Source organism: Hoplias malabaricus, chromosome 9 (genome assembly GCF_029633855.1).
Source record: "Hoplias malabaricus isolate fHopMal1 chromosome 9, fHopMal1.hap1, whole genome shotgun sequence".
Taxonomy (NCBI): domain Eukaryota; kingdom Metazoa; phylum Chordata; class Actinopteri; order Characiformes; family Erythrinidae; genus Hoplias; species Hoplias malabaricus.
The window spans coordinates 39,872,312-39,886,920 of NC_089808.1; the positions used below are offsets into that span (position 1 = coordinate 39,872,312).

Consider the following 14,609-nt stretch of genomic DNA (forward strand, 5'->3'; position numbering starts at 1 on the left):
GCGTCTGAACCTCTTCAAAACCCCTCGGGGGAATGTTACGAGCTGCCGCCGTGAGTCGAATAAAAACAAACGTGAACGCTGCTGTAACTTCAGAGATTTTACAAGAGGCGAGTTTGTGCCTGAGCTCTGCATTTCGTGGTGATTGACAGGTCATTCTGGCCAATCAGAGCTCTGCTGGGTTTACACGTCACCCTTCAGTCAGCTCGGGTGGAACTGTAAGGGAGCAGGGACTAAAAAAAAAAAGAACCCGGTTCCTGTACCAGGACCAGATTTGGCCGGTGGAAAAGCCAAAGAGCCGAGTCAAGTAGGTTCCATGCCGTGGAAAAGTGTGGAAAAACTTGTAGAAAACTTTGTGAGGTTTTATTTAATGGAAAAACCTCAAAAACAAGTTTGCCATCACTGTCACTGATCATCTCAAGTTCAAACGCACTTAAAATCTGACGACACAACAGAGTCTCTGATACAGATTTAAGCTGATGTCATTTGTCAAGTGTCATGGCCGTGGAGGAGAGGGGAGGAGGCAAGACACAAGTGCAAAAGGTGTTTTTTGTTTTTAATTAAACTTAAAAGATAAGAACTGTGAGGGCAAGAAGGAGACGGAAAACAAATGCAGCTCGTAGAAGAAGTGAAGTTGGAGCGGGACTAGTGCGGGCAACACCAGGAGAAAGGAAAACAAAACTGACAACACGACACCACACATCTCTCCTATTTACCGTAATTCATCACATACGAAGGTGGACGGCCGAAGTGAAAGTGACCCCAGTGGAAGCTCAGGGAGAACAGGATGATTACACAGAGCCTGAGGCGGTCTGGGGAAGCAGTTTATTATACAAACACTTAATAGAAAAACATTTGTCTGGAGGAGCAGATTGACCCTGAACAAATCCACACGACGATATGATCTGTGATCCAATCAGATTTCTGTAAATCCCAGACCATTTGCCCCCTGATAGAGTCCAGTTTTTACGTAATAATATGATTATTTTGAGTGAATAAGGTTAGCATTATTTGCCTGGTGTATTGGGAGCTGGAACAGAGTTAGTGGTGGGGGTGGGGGTGAGTTGTGGGGGGTAGGTGAGTGTTTGGGGATAGTTTAAATACTTCTCACTAGAGCTGGAAGTCCCTCCAGTGATGCTCCTTCCTGTTATGAAACAGCTGTAATAACTCAAACCATTTAAAACTTTTTCAAATTGTTATTTTACTATGGCTTTACTCAGCTTTAATTATTGCTGTGGTGATCTAAGCCTTGACCCTACCATCAGGCTTCTCTGCTTAGATCCCTGGTGATGTCTCAACTGTCTGAGGCTCGGAGTCTAGAACACAAAACGGGCCTCTATTTCAGAGTGGGTAGGATGGCACCCTCTCTCCCGCATCTCTCTGCTCATGGAGCAAGGCAGCTCAGACAATTGCCGACTGATGTGTCAGATCTGGGCAGTGTGCATTCCACCTCTGGGCAGAGGTGGGTTGGCTTATATCCTTTCATTCATTATCTGTAACCCTTATCCAGGTCAGGGTCGCAGTTGGGTCTGTAGCCTACACGGAATCACGGGGCTCAATGCAGGAATACACTCTGAGGGGGACGACACACACTCACACATTAAATCACACACTTACACCTACGGACACTTGTGAGTTGCCAATCCATCTATCAACGTGTGTTTTTGGAGCATGGGAAGAGCCAGAGCACCCGTAGGAAACCCACACAGACACAAAGAGAACACACCACACTCCTCACAGACAGTCACCCGGAGGAAACCCACGCAGACACAGGGAGAACACACCACACTCCTCACAGACAGTCACCCGGAGGAAACCCACGCAGACACAGAGAGAACACACCACACTCCTCACAGACAGTCACCCAGAGAAAACCCACACAGACACAGGGAGAACACACCACACTCCTCACAGACACCCGGAGGAAACCCACACAGACACAGGGAGAACACACCACACTCCTCACAGACAGTCACCCGGAGGAAACCCACGCAGACACAGGGAGAACACACCACACTCCTCACAGACAGTCACCCAGAGAAAACCCACACAGACACAGGGAGAACACACCACACTCCTCACAGACAGTCACCCGGAGGAAACCCACGCAGACACAGGGAGAACACACCACACTCCTCACAGACAGTCACCCAGAGAAAACCCACACAGACACAGAGAGAACACACCACACTCCTCACAGACAGTCACCCGGAGGAAACCCGGGGAAACAAACAATGTTCAATTAATTTAATTTTTTAAATAGGTCGACAGCGGCCAAACCCATTTTAAAGACGTCTGCCCCTAAGTGGGGGTCCCACTCTGTGGAGAGTTTGTTCATTCATTCATTCATTCATTCCAGAGTGGAAAATTATCCTAGTAACACTGACCTTGTAACGTGCCTCTAAATAAGTTGGACCAATCAGAAGCCCAAAAAATATGCATGTGTATGACATCACAAACATAACCACAAACTGTCTGGCTACAACAAATCACTCACCGGTCAAGCTTCAAGCCCCAGAGAGAGGACACTCCAGAATAACTGACCAGGACCTTCAGATAGTTATAAAAATAAATAAAAACAAACACACTGTACACACGACTGAAGCGGCAGTCGCAATAAAATATTGATTCTAAAAAAAAAAGATCAATCACATTTCCACACCAAATTCTTCCTAAACAGACAAGTGTGTGAGAGCTGGATCTCAGAACAACACAACACTGCTGCCCCGGGTGTATTCACACTGATTTTATTTATTTCACTTCCACGAGCACCTCCCACACTTCAGCACCCACGGAAACAGAGAAAGACAGGTGGGAAGAGAGAAAACAAACAACTCACCACATGTATACAAACAAATAAAGCAAACAAAAAAGAAAATAAGGCTTTATAGGTGGATTCATAAGGCTTTACCTGGAAAGCAAAATCTATTTTAATGCCTGTCAAAATGGCTTTTAGGTCCTTACACGTAATTGCATCACATTTTTAAAAAGATGTCTATAATCAGTACAGGGCTCTTATAAACACATGGTTGCGTACACTCTTTTTTATGTGTGTACTCAAGAGCTTAGCTGCTGCTACACGGGTTCTGTGAATGTATGAATTAGTTCATAATTTGACACTCACGACGTTATAAATTCACTAAATGTACCATGATTCCAGGATTCAAAAAGCTTTTCTATTAAAAAGGAAAAGAAAAAGAAACTAAAATCACAAGCCAGACACACAACAGAATGAAAAACCATGAAAATGAGAGGGTGAACATACAGCGATGAGCCACAAGATTGAAACCACTGACAGGTGAATTGAATGACTGGTGGTGGTGGGGGTGGGGGTGGGGTGGGTACCAGGCAGTAAATGAATGGTGAATCTGAGCCACATTGTGATGGTCAATGTTTTGGTCAGTGTTTCTCCAAAACGAATCTCTTGTGGGGTGCAGTGGTCAGTCCCGACCAAAAGTGATCAGAGGAAGGATGACCAGGGTCAGGGGACCGAAAGGCCTGTCTGATCTGCTCCAGAACACACACTGCTGAAACGGTTAAAGGCAACGTCAACAGGGAACTGGAGCAACAGCTGTTACCTCTGGTTTGTATATGTTCAACACAAGGGTGTGTTTAAGGAGAATAACGACTGTTGTACGTTTTTATTCACTGTTTGAATTCCCACAGAAACGCATGTGTAACTCGAGTTGTTTAGTTTTGTAGCACTTTCCCTCTGCGTTTACTTTCATGCAGTTAGCGCTCTCCCAAATTTAGAGTGGGTCCCTATCTAAATAAGTCAGTGTTACCCACCTATGGAGCAGGAAAAGAGCAACATCCTCATCTCTTTTGGTGATTTTCAACATTTGGAGGACTCTCTCTTTGCCATTTCTCTGCTGTGAGCAGAGAGAGAGACCACAGCACACCTCCACCACAGGTGCCAGATCATCAGCGTCAACCCCGTCCCCTCTCAGTGGTTTTAATCTTGTGGCTGGTCAGTGCATGTATCTGGACAACACGTATTTGCATGAATGAAGTGGGCGTGGTTAAAAGGGGTGGCAGGGGGCGTATCTGAATGCAAATGTCTGGCCACTCACCGCGCGTGTTGCTGGACAGACGCTTGCGCTGGTTGGTGGAGGTGGAGTGGGGGAGGAGCGTGTTTTGCTGGTGATTGCTGTCGACTGGACTGGTGGCTATGATGTTATCCTTGTACTTGCTCATTAGGGACAGTTTTGTATTGTCTTTCCCTGATGGCAAAAAGGTTAATATAACATTAGAGAGAGAGAGAGAGAGAGAGAGAGAGAGAAGGGGAGAGAGAGAGACAGAAAGAGAAAGGGGGGGAGAGAGGGGGGGGGGGGCAGAATAAGAGGGTAGATCAGGAGAGGAAGTGATTGATGAGAGAGAGAGAGACAGAGGGAGAGAGAGAGAGAGAGAGAGAGAGAGAGAGAGAGAGAGGAAGAGAAGGGGGAGAGAGAGAGACAGAAATAGAGAGGGGGGTAACAGAATAAGAGGGTAGAGCAGGAGAGGAAGTGATGGATATGAGAGAGAGAGAGGGGGGGGCAGAGAGAGAGAGAGAGAGAGAGAAAGAGAACGGGAGAGAGAGAGGGGGGGTAACAGAATAAGAGGGTAGAGCAGGAGAGGAAGTGATGGATGAGAGAGAGAGAGGTAACAGAATAAGAGGGTAGAGCAGGAGAGGAAGTGATGGATATGAGAGAGAGAGAGAGAGGGGGGGCAGAGAGAGAGAGAGAGAGAGAGAGAGAAGGGGAGAGAGAGACAGAGAGAGAGAGAGAAGGGGGAGAGAGAGAGACAGAAAGAGAGAAGGGGGAGAGAGAGAGACAGAAAGAGAAAGGGGGGGAGAGAGGGGGGGGGGGGTAACAGAATAAGAGGGTAGAGCAGGAGAGGAAGTGATGGATGAGAGAGAGAGAGAGAGAGAGATGGCCAACACACAATACCCAGCTCTCTACTGAAGTGTAACTAAAGTCAGGTTAGAAAAGCGGACTTTGATCTAATGAAATGTGATCTTTGTGAGTCGGGGTCCACGTTTCTGTTCTGACCTCCTCCAGACTTTTACGCAATAACAGACTACAGAACTAAGACTATAGTTATTTATCTGATGTATTGGACATAACACAGTAAGTGGTGAGGGGTGGACGGGTGTTTGGGGACAGTTTAAAAAAAAATATCTAACCACAGCTTAAAGATTAAAGCACTGTTCAAAGCCGCAGTCAGCCATTTTCTCCACTGACGACTCTTCTTGTTATGAAACAACCATTATACTGACACCTAGTGGCCTACCAGGGCTTACAGGGGGCCCCCTACATCAACCACGGGAGCTCATGTAATGCCCCACTGTCTGAGGCTTCAACATTCGAATACACAGCCCCACAATGTCCAGTGGTGCTGCTCTGTTTTGTCTGCATCTGCAAGCTTTCAGAAAACACGGGGTAAAACGAGCCGTTCTGATTCTGCTCCGCTTCTGACGTCAAGTGCAGAGACTTTAGAATGGCCCCACCCCCTCGTCTGAGTCTGTCCAATCACAGCGCTGGACCCGTGTTTATGTGAGAGCGCAAAGACGAGGTTAAACTCAGCAAAACAGACGCAACGAGCGCTGAGAAATAAGAGCACTGAGAAAAAACGGAGAAGAAAGAGAACAGAGTGAAAACGGCTAAAAACCAGAGCTTCTGCTCCTCGCTCCTCACTGCTGTGCGCTCGGGGTCGGGGTGAACAGAGAGCGGCTCATTATCATTTAAAGGAACAGGGGCTGAAAGCGCAGGGCTGTTTACACAGAGGGAGAACACTGCTGTGGGGTTTTGATTAAAGCAGGTCGTAGACTTTTCATTAAGAAACAGAACTGTGTTCCACTGTGGGGAAGAGGGCAACCTCTTTTTCCCCTGGTGGTCTCTGCATCTGGTTAAATGTGAAACAAGCTGAGGGTCTTCCAAGGGCGCTGACTCAGAAAATATGACACTCCGTCACTCTCCATTACACAGTATTGCGAGCGCTGTATGGGTCCGTCCCAAAAGTAATGGGCAACTCTCTCCACACAAAGAAAGCCCACATTTCTGGGGCTGTTTTCTCTTTTAAAAATTGTATTATCCAAATTAGTGTGGCAGCATGAAATTATTCCTCTCCAGCCATTTGCCTTCTGGGAGTATTTATAGCATCCCGCTCTCCCAGACCTACATCAGCATCATTTCACATTCGATCACAGCCACCATTTCCACCGCCGTGTGTCCAATGAACCTGGACAGCCACTAACTTAGTCATGTGACTCTGATTGCTTTTAATGGTGTTTCCTACACAATGTCACGGGTAATTTACTACGTACCCAACTGGTTCCACTCCCCTGCATCACAGAAAACTGGATTTTCCTTACTTCATTGAAATCAGAGAGTTTAATGTGGTATGTAAACGCTGTTAAAGTTTTGTTAAAGTTTAAAGGCACTGTTCTTTCTAAAGTTCACATGGGGAAACACCACTACAGCCCACGCTCATTCACTACTTTGCAGGTGAGTCATGTATAGTTTACAACCCAAAGGGGACATGTTATATTTAAAATGTAATACAGTGTGGAGGCCACCAACCCACACACTGTGAAGCAAGAGCCCCCCGGACACCTTACTGTGTGCTGCCCAAGTCAGAAAACATGGGATAAAACGAGCCGTTCTGATTCTGCTCTGCTTCTGACGTCAAAATCAGAGACTTTAGAATGGCCCCGCCCCCTTGTCTAAGTCTGTCCAATCACAACGCTGGAACCAGATATATGTGAGAGCACAAAGACAAGGTTAAACGCAGCAAAACAGACACAATGAGCGTGAAAACGGCTAAAAAGTACATCCACGCTCTTCACTGCTGTGCACTCAGGGTCGGGGTGAACAGCGAGCGGCTCGTTATCATTTAAAGGAACAGGTGCGTTCTGAACAGGGCTGTTTACACAGGGGGAGAACACCGCTGTGGGGCTCGTTTAAGACCTGTGTGACATTACGACCTGTGAGAACTCTGCCCCCATGTGGAGAAGGGGAAAAACACCCTGATTCAAGGAAATATCTGATATGTTTCAGAACTGGAAGCAGTGCAGAGCTTGTAATCACGAAGTTTAAAGATTAACTTTTATTTTGATCTCCTGCTTGAGGCACTAATGGTTGTTAATGTTTAAAGGTACCATTCCCTTTTCCCCAGGCTGTGTCTTCAAAACACCAAAGGATTTTCTACTTTGATGTTTGCTGTTTTTTTTTTTTGTGCTGTTATGAAAACCTCATTTACAAACATCCTCCAAAGCAGACATCAGCAGTTTACTCCGAAGCTATAAGGAGTGTTTCAGAGCGGACTGCTTTTAAATGGAGGCAGGTTATCTATCCAATACAGATTATCCAAGGCTATGCTGTTTTGCGAGAGAGGCACATCCCGTCAGTGTGAACTGCCTCCGAAGTGAGGAGAAAGGAAGCCTATAGCAGACTCAGGATTCATTACAGAGGGAGATTAATGGAGCCATGGTGGAGCAGAGATTAAAAGGAGCGTCCAGTTTCTGCTGCTCTACTGCTAGGGTTTATAGCACTTCCCAACATACTCAGGGTCAGTCCAGAGGGCTATTTAAAAAACGATAAGGGTTCAGTTCCCAGCTCGGGCAGCCGTGCTATGCCATATGGGTCAGAGTCTGAGGACAAGACCCTTCCGACCGTGGTCGCCACTACATCTGTAACACGATTAAAACCGTGATCGTTAAATACCACCGAGTGTTAGCGTGAACATGAGGGTTTGTAGCTCTTCCCAAAGGAACTCAGGGTCAGTCCGGGGCTGTTTGAGCCTTTGCAAAAGTTCAGATCCCAGCTCGGGCAGGAACACTGCGCTATACCCATGGGCAAGTCTCCTAACACTGCACTTGGCTCTACATCTACAACATTATTAAAAGTCCCTGCCAAATTCTATTTTAATATATTGATAAATATATGGGATTTTGAGGTTTTCAGTGTGTGACAGTACAATTCAACATCTGTTTGGTGATTTTTGACCCTGTTTTGACGCTTGGGTTGACTAACCAATCAGCACGCTGCCCACTGAGTAACTAACGAGGCAGTCAAAGATGCCAGTGCCTCCTGTTTACCCGAGTCAATAATAACAGCGCTTTTAGCTTTCGGGGGAGAGTTTCCCGTTATTAATACCCTGCGGCATTATGTCGGGAAGCAGCTGTAAAGATCTGCTTTACATTCCTTAACATTATTAAGCTACACAGCTTCTTATTCGCCAGCTTTTTGTTCTGATTGTCCCGTTCCACTTTAAATGGTGCAGGTGACGGAATGTAACTGTGTCACTATTTAAGGAGGAAGGGAAGAATTAGAACAGGTTTATAATTACTCAACAGCTGGGAAGGTCTCCTTTAAGTAAATAAATAAAGAAAGCCTGGTCAGCTTCTGGTCAACACTTCACTGAAATAGAGATAGTGATTGTTTGGGCTGCTGAGCTGGACCCTCTCCCAGTCCGTGTGGTTGAGGGAGAGTAGACTATTTTAATAAGCTGCTAATTGTATGTGGTGCGTGTGATGAGTACGTTACCGTATGTTGTGGCAGAGCGTACGTCTGAAACACCTTCTCTAAACGCACTGGTGTGGGGTGTTATGAGGGGCGGTATTTTATATTTATATTTATATATAAACGCATATAATGCTGTCCTTAACATTGCATTAAACCCTACCTCTGTCACACTCTGATCCAAGCCGTACAAGTTGAGAGCTACGCACCGGGGGTGAGGTCGATGTTGGGTTTCTCGTTGCAGCCCTGCAGCGAGTCGAGGGTGCGGGTCACCTGGCTGGCGAAGTCCTCCCCGCCGTTCATGCACTCGCGCTGCAGGTGGTGGCGTAGGTCCGTGATGTCGTACTCGTACCCGTCCAGGATGGGCGTCTCGCGGATGCTCAGCGTGCCGCTGGAGTTGTGGCCCTGCCCTCGAGAGTTCCGCAGGCTCTCGCGCGCCTGACCGCCCATCAGCACCGAAGGGATGTAGTGGATCTCGTTGGCCGCCTCGGCGCTCGCGCTCTTCTGGGGCTGAGGGACACGTCTCCGCTTACACCAGCGCCGTCGAGTATACAGGATCAGCACCAGGCACAGGATGGACAGCAGCAGGGCTATCATGCCACCCTGGAGAGAGAGGACGGAAACAGAGTCAGAGACAGAGGCAGGAGGCTATGAAGGGATGAGGGAGAAAAGAGAGAGAGAGAGAGAGAGAGAGGTGTAATGAAGAGAAAAGCATCAGAGAGAAAGACAACATAAGACACCTGTGTCCAGCAGGAAAACAGAGATGCTTGTGAGCACTGGTAAGAAATGGTGGCAGGAGTGTTATTATCTCAGCACTTTGTGAGACATTAATGAGACTTTACTGAGCTCAAGAGGAGGCACAGGGGACATTCATGGACTCTCAGGAGAGACATCTGAGCAAAAGGAGAGAAAAGCTAAAATCTCCACTGTCTTTCCATTTGACCTCTGTGTCATCCAGGAGATATTACAGAGATATTAAAGAGACACTACAGAGTTATATAAGAGATATATAGACATTAATGAGACACTAGAGAGATATTAAAGAGACACTAGAGTTATATAAGAGATATATAGACATTAATGAGACACTAGAGAGATATTAAAGAGACACTACAGAGTTATATAAGAGATACAGACACATTAATGAGGCACTAGATAGATATTAAAGATACACTATATAAGAGATATATAGACATTAATGAGACACTAGAAAGATATTAAAGAGACACTACAGAGTTATATAAGAGATACAGACACATTAATGAGGCACTAAATATATATTAAAGATACACTACAGAGTTATATAAGAGATATATAGACATTAATGAGACACTAGAGAGATACTAAAGAGACACTACAGAGTTATTAAAGAGACACTACAGGGTTATATAAGAGATACAGAGACATTAATGAGACATTAGAGAGATATTATAGAGACACTAGAGAGTTATTAAAGAGACACTACAGATATATTTAAGAGACACTACAGAGTTATTAAAGAGATATATAAGTGTTATTAAAGAGATACAGAAATATTAAATAAACACTATGGAAGTATTAAAGCGACACTAAAGAGATATTAAAGATTTAATTAATTATTTATTATGGTTAGAAAGTAAAAAATGAGCAGATGATGACAGTAAAAAAAAGAAGAGAAGAGAGAGCGAAAGAGAGAAAGAGAGAGGGAATTTGCAAGAGTGGGATAGTTAAACTGTTGCCAGAGCCAACAATCGGTCCGGTCTATAAGACTAGTTTTTTCCAAAAGTCAGCTTCATGTAGAACAGTTGAACCAATCAGAAACAACCAAACACTTTTCCGTTCTGTGACATCACAATCAAAACAAGCCCAGAAAAGCATAATAAAAGCATCCACACATGGCTATTAATTTCCAAATAAATAAATAAATAAATAAAAATGTATTTAAAAGTTGCAACGCTGGAATTTCCGACAGAGAAAACAAGACGAGACAGTGTCACCGAACGGTTTGTCCCTCAGCTAAGCTCAGGATTAGCTCAGAGACTGACGAAATCCTTTAAACAGTTTCCTAAACAGAAAACTCAGCGACACCTCCAACTGGGGGAAGGCAGCTATTACGGGGGCACCATGTTGAAAAAGTGCGGAGAATCCTCGACTCAGATAAGGACAGAGCGTCCACTCCTCAAAGAGAAAGGCGTTAATCTCCTCTTTCACGGTGTGAGACGACAGCAGCGGTACACAGCATTTGCATAAGTTGTTTGCCTACTCTGCATAGTCAAGGACGATAACGGATGACACCTTAATATGGGTCACTTCTGCAGCATTCGCATGCGTGGCGGAAAGTGGCCAAAACTGTCCTAATTTGTTTTGTATCGATTAAAATTCCTCAGCGCTTTCAAAGTCATTACATCACTTTCAGGATGGTGATATGTGACCAATTATAAAGCGGCGAGAGAACTCGGGGAGCAGGAGCGGGGACGGCAAAGGGGAGGGGGAGGGATGAGAATAAAGGGAAAATTCATGATGAGTGGTTTAAGTTGCCACAAGCCACATTTTCTTTTTTCTCATCCCCATGAAAACTCAAGATAAAACAGGACCAATTAGGACATGAGGCAATCTGGACACTTCTAACACTTTTGCAGATTGAAGAGAGCACTGTTCTGCAATTCTCTGTCACATCAGCAACTACAGAAAAAACACAAATGTAAACTAATAAAGCTACAGAGTGATCTCCGAACAGGGTCTTCATCAAACCACACCAATCACGTGGAGACCATCAACAGACACTTCCTCATCCAATCGTTCCTCTGAAAACTAATGCAAGGATTTTAGAATAGCTTCTTTCAGCGCCTGTTCCTTTAAATGATAATGAGCCGCTCGCTGTTCACCCCGACCCCGAGCACACAGCAGTGAGGAGCGAGGAGCAGAAGCTCTGATTTTTAGCCGTTTTCACTCTGTTCTCTTTCTTCTCTGTTTTTACTCAGTGCTCTTATTTCTCCGCGCTCGTTGTGTCTGTTTTGTTGCGTTTAACCTCGTCTTTGCGCTCTCACATAAACATGGGTCCAGCGCTGTGATTGGACAGACTCAGATGAGGGGGCGGGGCCATTCTAAAGTCTCTGCACTTGACGTCCGAAGCGGAGCAGAGTCAGAACCACTCGTTTAACCCTTGTTTTCAGACAGTACACAGGAAACTTACTGGGTCCAGATCCACATATTAATGTGAACATGCACTGAACAATGATTTTGTCGTTATAATAAAAAAGAGAGAGATAGAGGGACCGGATGCAAAGCCATAACCACAAAGGCCGTGCAATGAAAACCATACCATCACCACAGCCCCATATATAGCTCCAGAGTCAACAGCTAATCAGTTTTCTCCTAATTCGATTTCCGTCAGATCCATCACTTTGCATTAAGCAAATGAGCAGCTTACAACTTCATGGTGGAGAAAAGGAGGTAACGCTATACAGGGGAGTTACAGGAGATTTCAAATTAGAGCAGACAGGACAGCGCTTTACGGAGGAGCGCTATTAAAGCCAAACAAAACATCAGAGGCTAGCAGCGTGAGGGCCTGTAATCCAATTAGCTCCAGGAAAAAAAAAATCGAAGGCACGGCTGTCAGATTGGTTAAAGGCTTTAATGATCTGGGAGTGAGTTGTCTGCACCGCGGAGGAACGCCACGATATTGCGCTGCACCATCGGTAAAATCCCATGACATTTACTTAAACAACAAGAGAACGAGGCGGTGACCAGACGCATCGATGTGTGTTCCTAATTATCACATCTCCAAATATCCACTCACAGGGAGGGCTCTCAGAACATCTCTGTTTGCCAGGTCTCATTTCCCTGAAAACTCCAACTCTCCTTTTGAGTGGTGAGTGGTAATTATGAACAGACCAATGTCTGAAACAGCAGGGCTATGAAATCTGGACTCCAAAACACATCACTGATAGTAAACACACACATCTCAAGACACATGCAGCTGCTTTTACACGGGGCAAGCCAGTGGGGCTTTGGTGCCAAGCTCAAGGCTGTTGAGGGAGGAGAAAGTGCTGTTCCTTTATGTTCCTTATGTTTCTTGTTGTCCAGTTCCAATTCAACGTCTCTAACCCTTAGGTCACAGCAATACAGATGGCAGTGATGATCCGAAACTCATATTAACCCACTGAAACTTTCACTCCTTGCCCCTACAGCTCCGTTTTGCCTAGTGATGAGGGGTCTCAGTTCTTGAAGGGATAGATGTGTGAGGGAGACATGGCCCTTTAAACTGTGATTTTTCAGAGTCACATTCCAAATGGAGAGTTATGACGCCTTGTAAATCTCTGGCGAGGCGCTGCACAGCAAAGAAACACACAAATGTCTAACCCTAACCCTAAACCTAATATTTTCTCTTTAAAATCTATCCACACGAATGTATAAGTTTAATGACGTTTCAGTGCATTATGACTCTTCAAAATGAGAAGAAAACAGCGAGAAAATAGTAGCTGATGTCTCTGGAGTTAGCTGTAAATAACCAGTTCCACCTTAAATGCTGAAGAAATCATTTTTAGTGCCTGAGGCCACTGTTATATTTAAGGTGGAACTGGAAATTTGGGGGAAAAAAAACTGCAGAAAAGCTTCATCTCACAGAATAGTGAGGACAGGATGATGATAAAGGATTGTGGAACTCTTCTGATGGTGATTGACACCCTGAATTTAACTGAAGTCCAGCAGTTCATCTGATATCACTGCAGACTGGTGCAGAGCTGCTGGATCTTGAAGAGTCATCCTGTTTCACGGGGGAAGCCTGAGGTGGCTATAGGACAAGGTGTATGTGTGGACAAGGTGTATAAGCATGCTGCGGCTATTTAAATCCTTCCTGGACTTTAGTGATGTCGTAAACCACTGCCAGACTGAGAGGCAAGCCAGCATGAAACTAATCCCAGAGCAGTTTGGATTTTCAAGCAATAAACTACAGGATGAATACCAAAATAACTCCCTTGAAGCACATCACTAGACCTGCATGGACAATTAGCCCCTGCCATTACAATCCTTCACCGAACACCACACAGCTACGCGACCGCAGACATTTATACAGCGGCCGAGCTCGAGACGCTCGTTCCTGACCGGATAAGAAAGCAATCACGCTGGTAGCAGTGTTTTTAAGACTATTTTAGTTTCATTAGAGCAACAAGGTGTTCTCTGTGGATAAGCTCATGACAGAATGCATTTCTCTGGCATCTTTAAAGTCGACATATTCCCCCTCGTCTCCACAGTGGAACACAGTTCTGGTTCTTAACGAAAAGTCTGTGACCCGCTTTAGTCCAAACCCCACGAGCCCCACAGCAGTGTTCTCCCCCTGTGTATACAGCCCTGTTCAGAACGCACCTGTTCCTTTAAATGAGCCACTCGCTGTTCACCCCGACCCCGAGCGCACAGCAGTGGGTGATCTTGTTTCACAGTGTGTGGGTTAGTGGGCTCCAGAGAAACAGAAACGTGGACAAACACTGAAGGGAGTTATTCATGATGTGTCCCCTGTAAAACAGCTTTAAAAAAAAAACGTTTGATTCAAACTACTCTCTAAACTACGTCAGTTTAAACCGGTCAATGCCACAGTGAAGCTCTCTTTGTCTGGAGCTGATTAAGAAAGTATCTGATGTGGAGAAGTCCCACAATTTCAAACCAATCAATGTAATATATTTACCTCTAATATCTCCAGTCACAGACAGCAGACTCTGTAAGGGAAGAGTGAACTGTGTTTTGAATCTAATTCTAAGACAACATTAATTAGATTATTTAGACATTATTTGTTTTCTTATGTCCTAATCGCCCTAATGTCCCCATTTCACGCGAGGTATAATTACACGCAAACCCTATTAACATACAGTGAAGAGTGTTGCAGTGTGGAGGGCCCCCTTTTGGCCCCAACATCCCCACCTCCTGCAGACACCTGAGCTTCCTAAGGAGGTCATCCCCCGTTTGAGTGCTGGCCTGAACCTGTTTAGCGTCAGAGGATTTGCATGCCCTGGTGTTCAGGTGAGATATTTTATTATTGACTTTCTCTTTGTGCATTTTGTCAAACGCTTGTGTAACACAGGTCTTTCACAACTGTGGAAGGTGTGGGATGGCACATGTTATAAAAAGAGGGAGAATTTA

General features: G+C 45.2%; 1 protein-coding gene across 4 annotated transcripts in view; it reads right to left on the reverse strand.

The window, feature by feature from the left end:
- astn1 (astrotactin 1) overlaps window positions 1-14,609 on the reverse strand; it is a 411,265-nt gene that overhangs the window by 282,887 nt on the left and 113,769 nt on the right. For 3 of the 4 annotated variants that reach the window (XM_066680748.1, XM_066680747.1, XM_066680746.1), the window contains exons 3-4: window positions 8,708-9,101; window positions 4,071-4,220 (exon numbers count right to left, since the gene is read on the reverse strand). In XM_066680748.1, the coding sequence (XP_066536845.1) occupies window positions 4,071-4,220; window positions 8,708-9,101 (544 nt within the window). The remainder of the gene's footprint in view (window positions 1-4,070; window positions 4,221-8,707; window positions 9,102-14,609) is intronic. The other variant, XM_066680749.1, reaches the window with a different exon arrangement.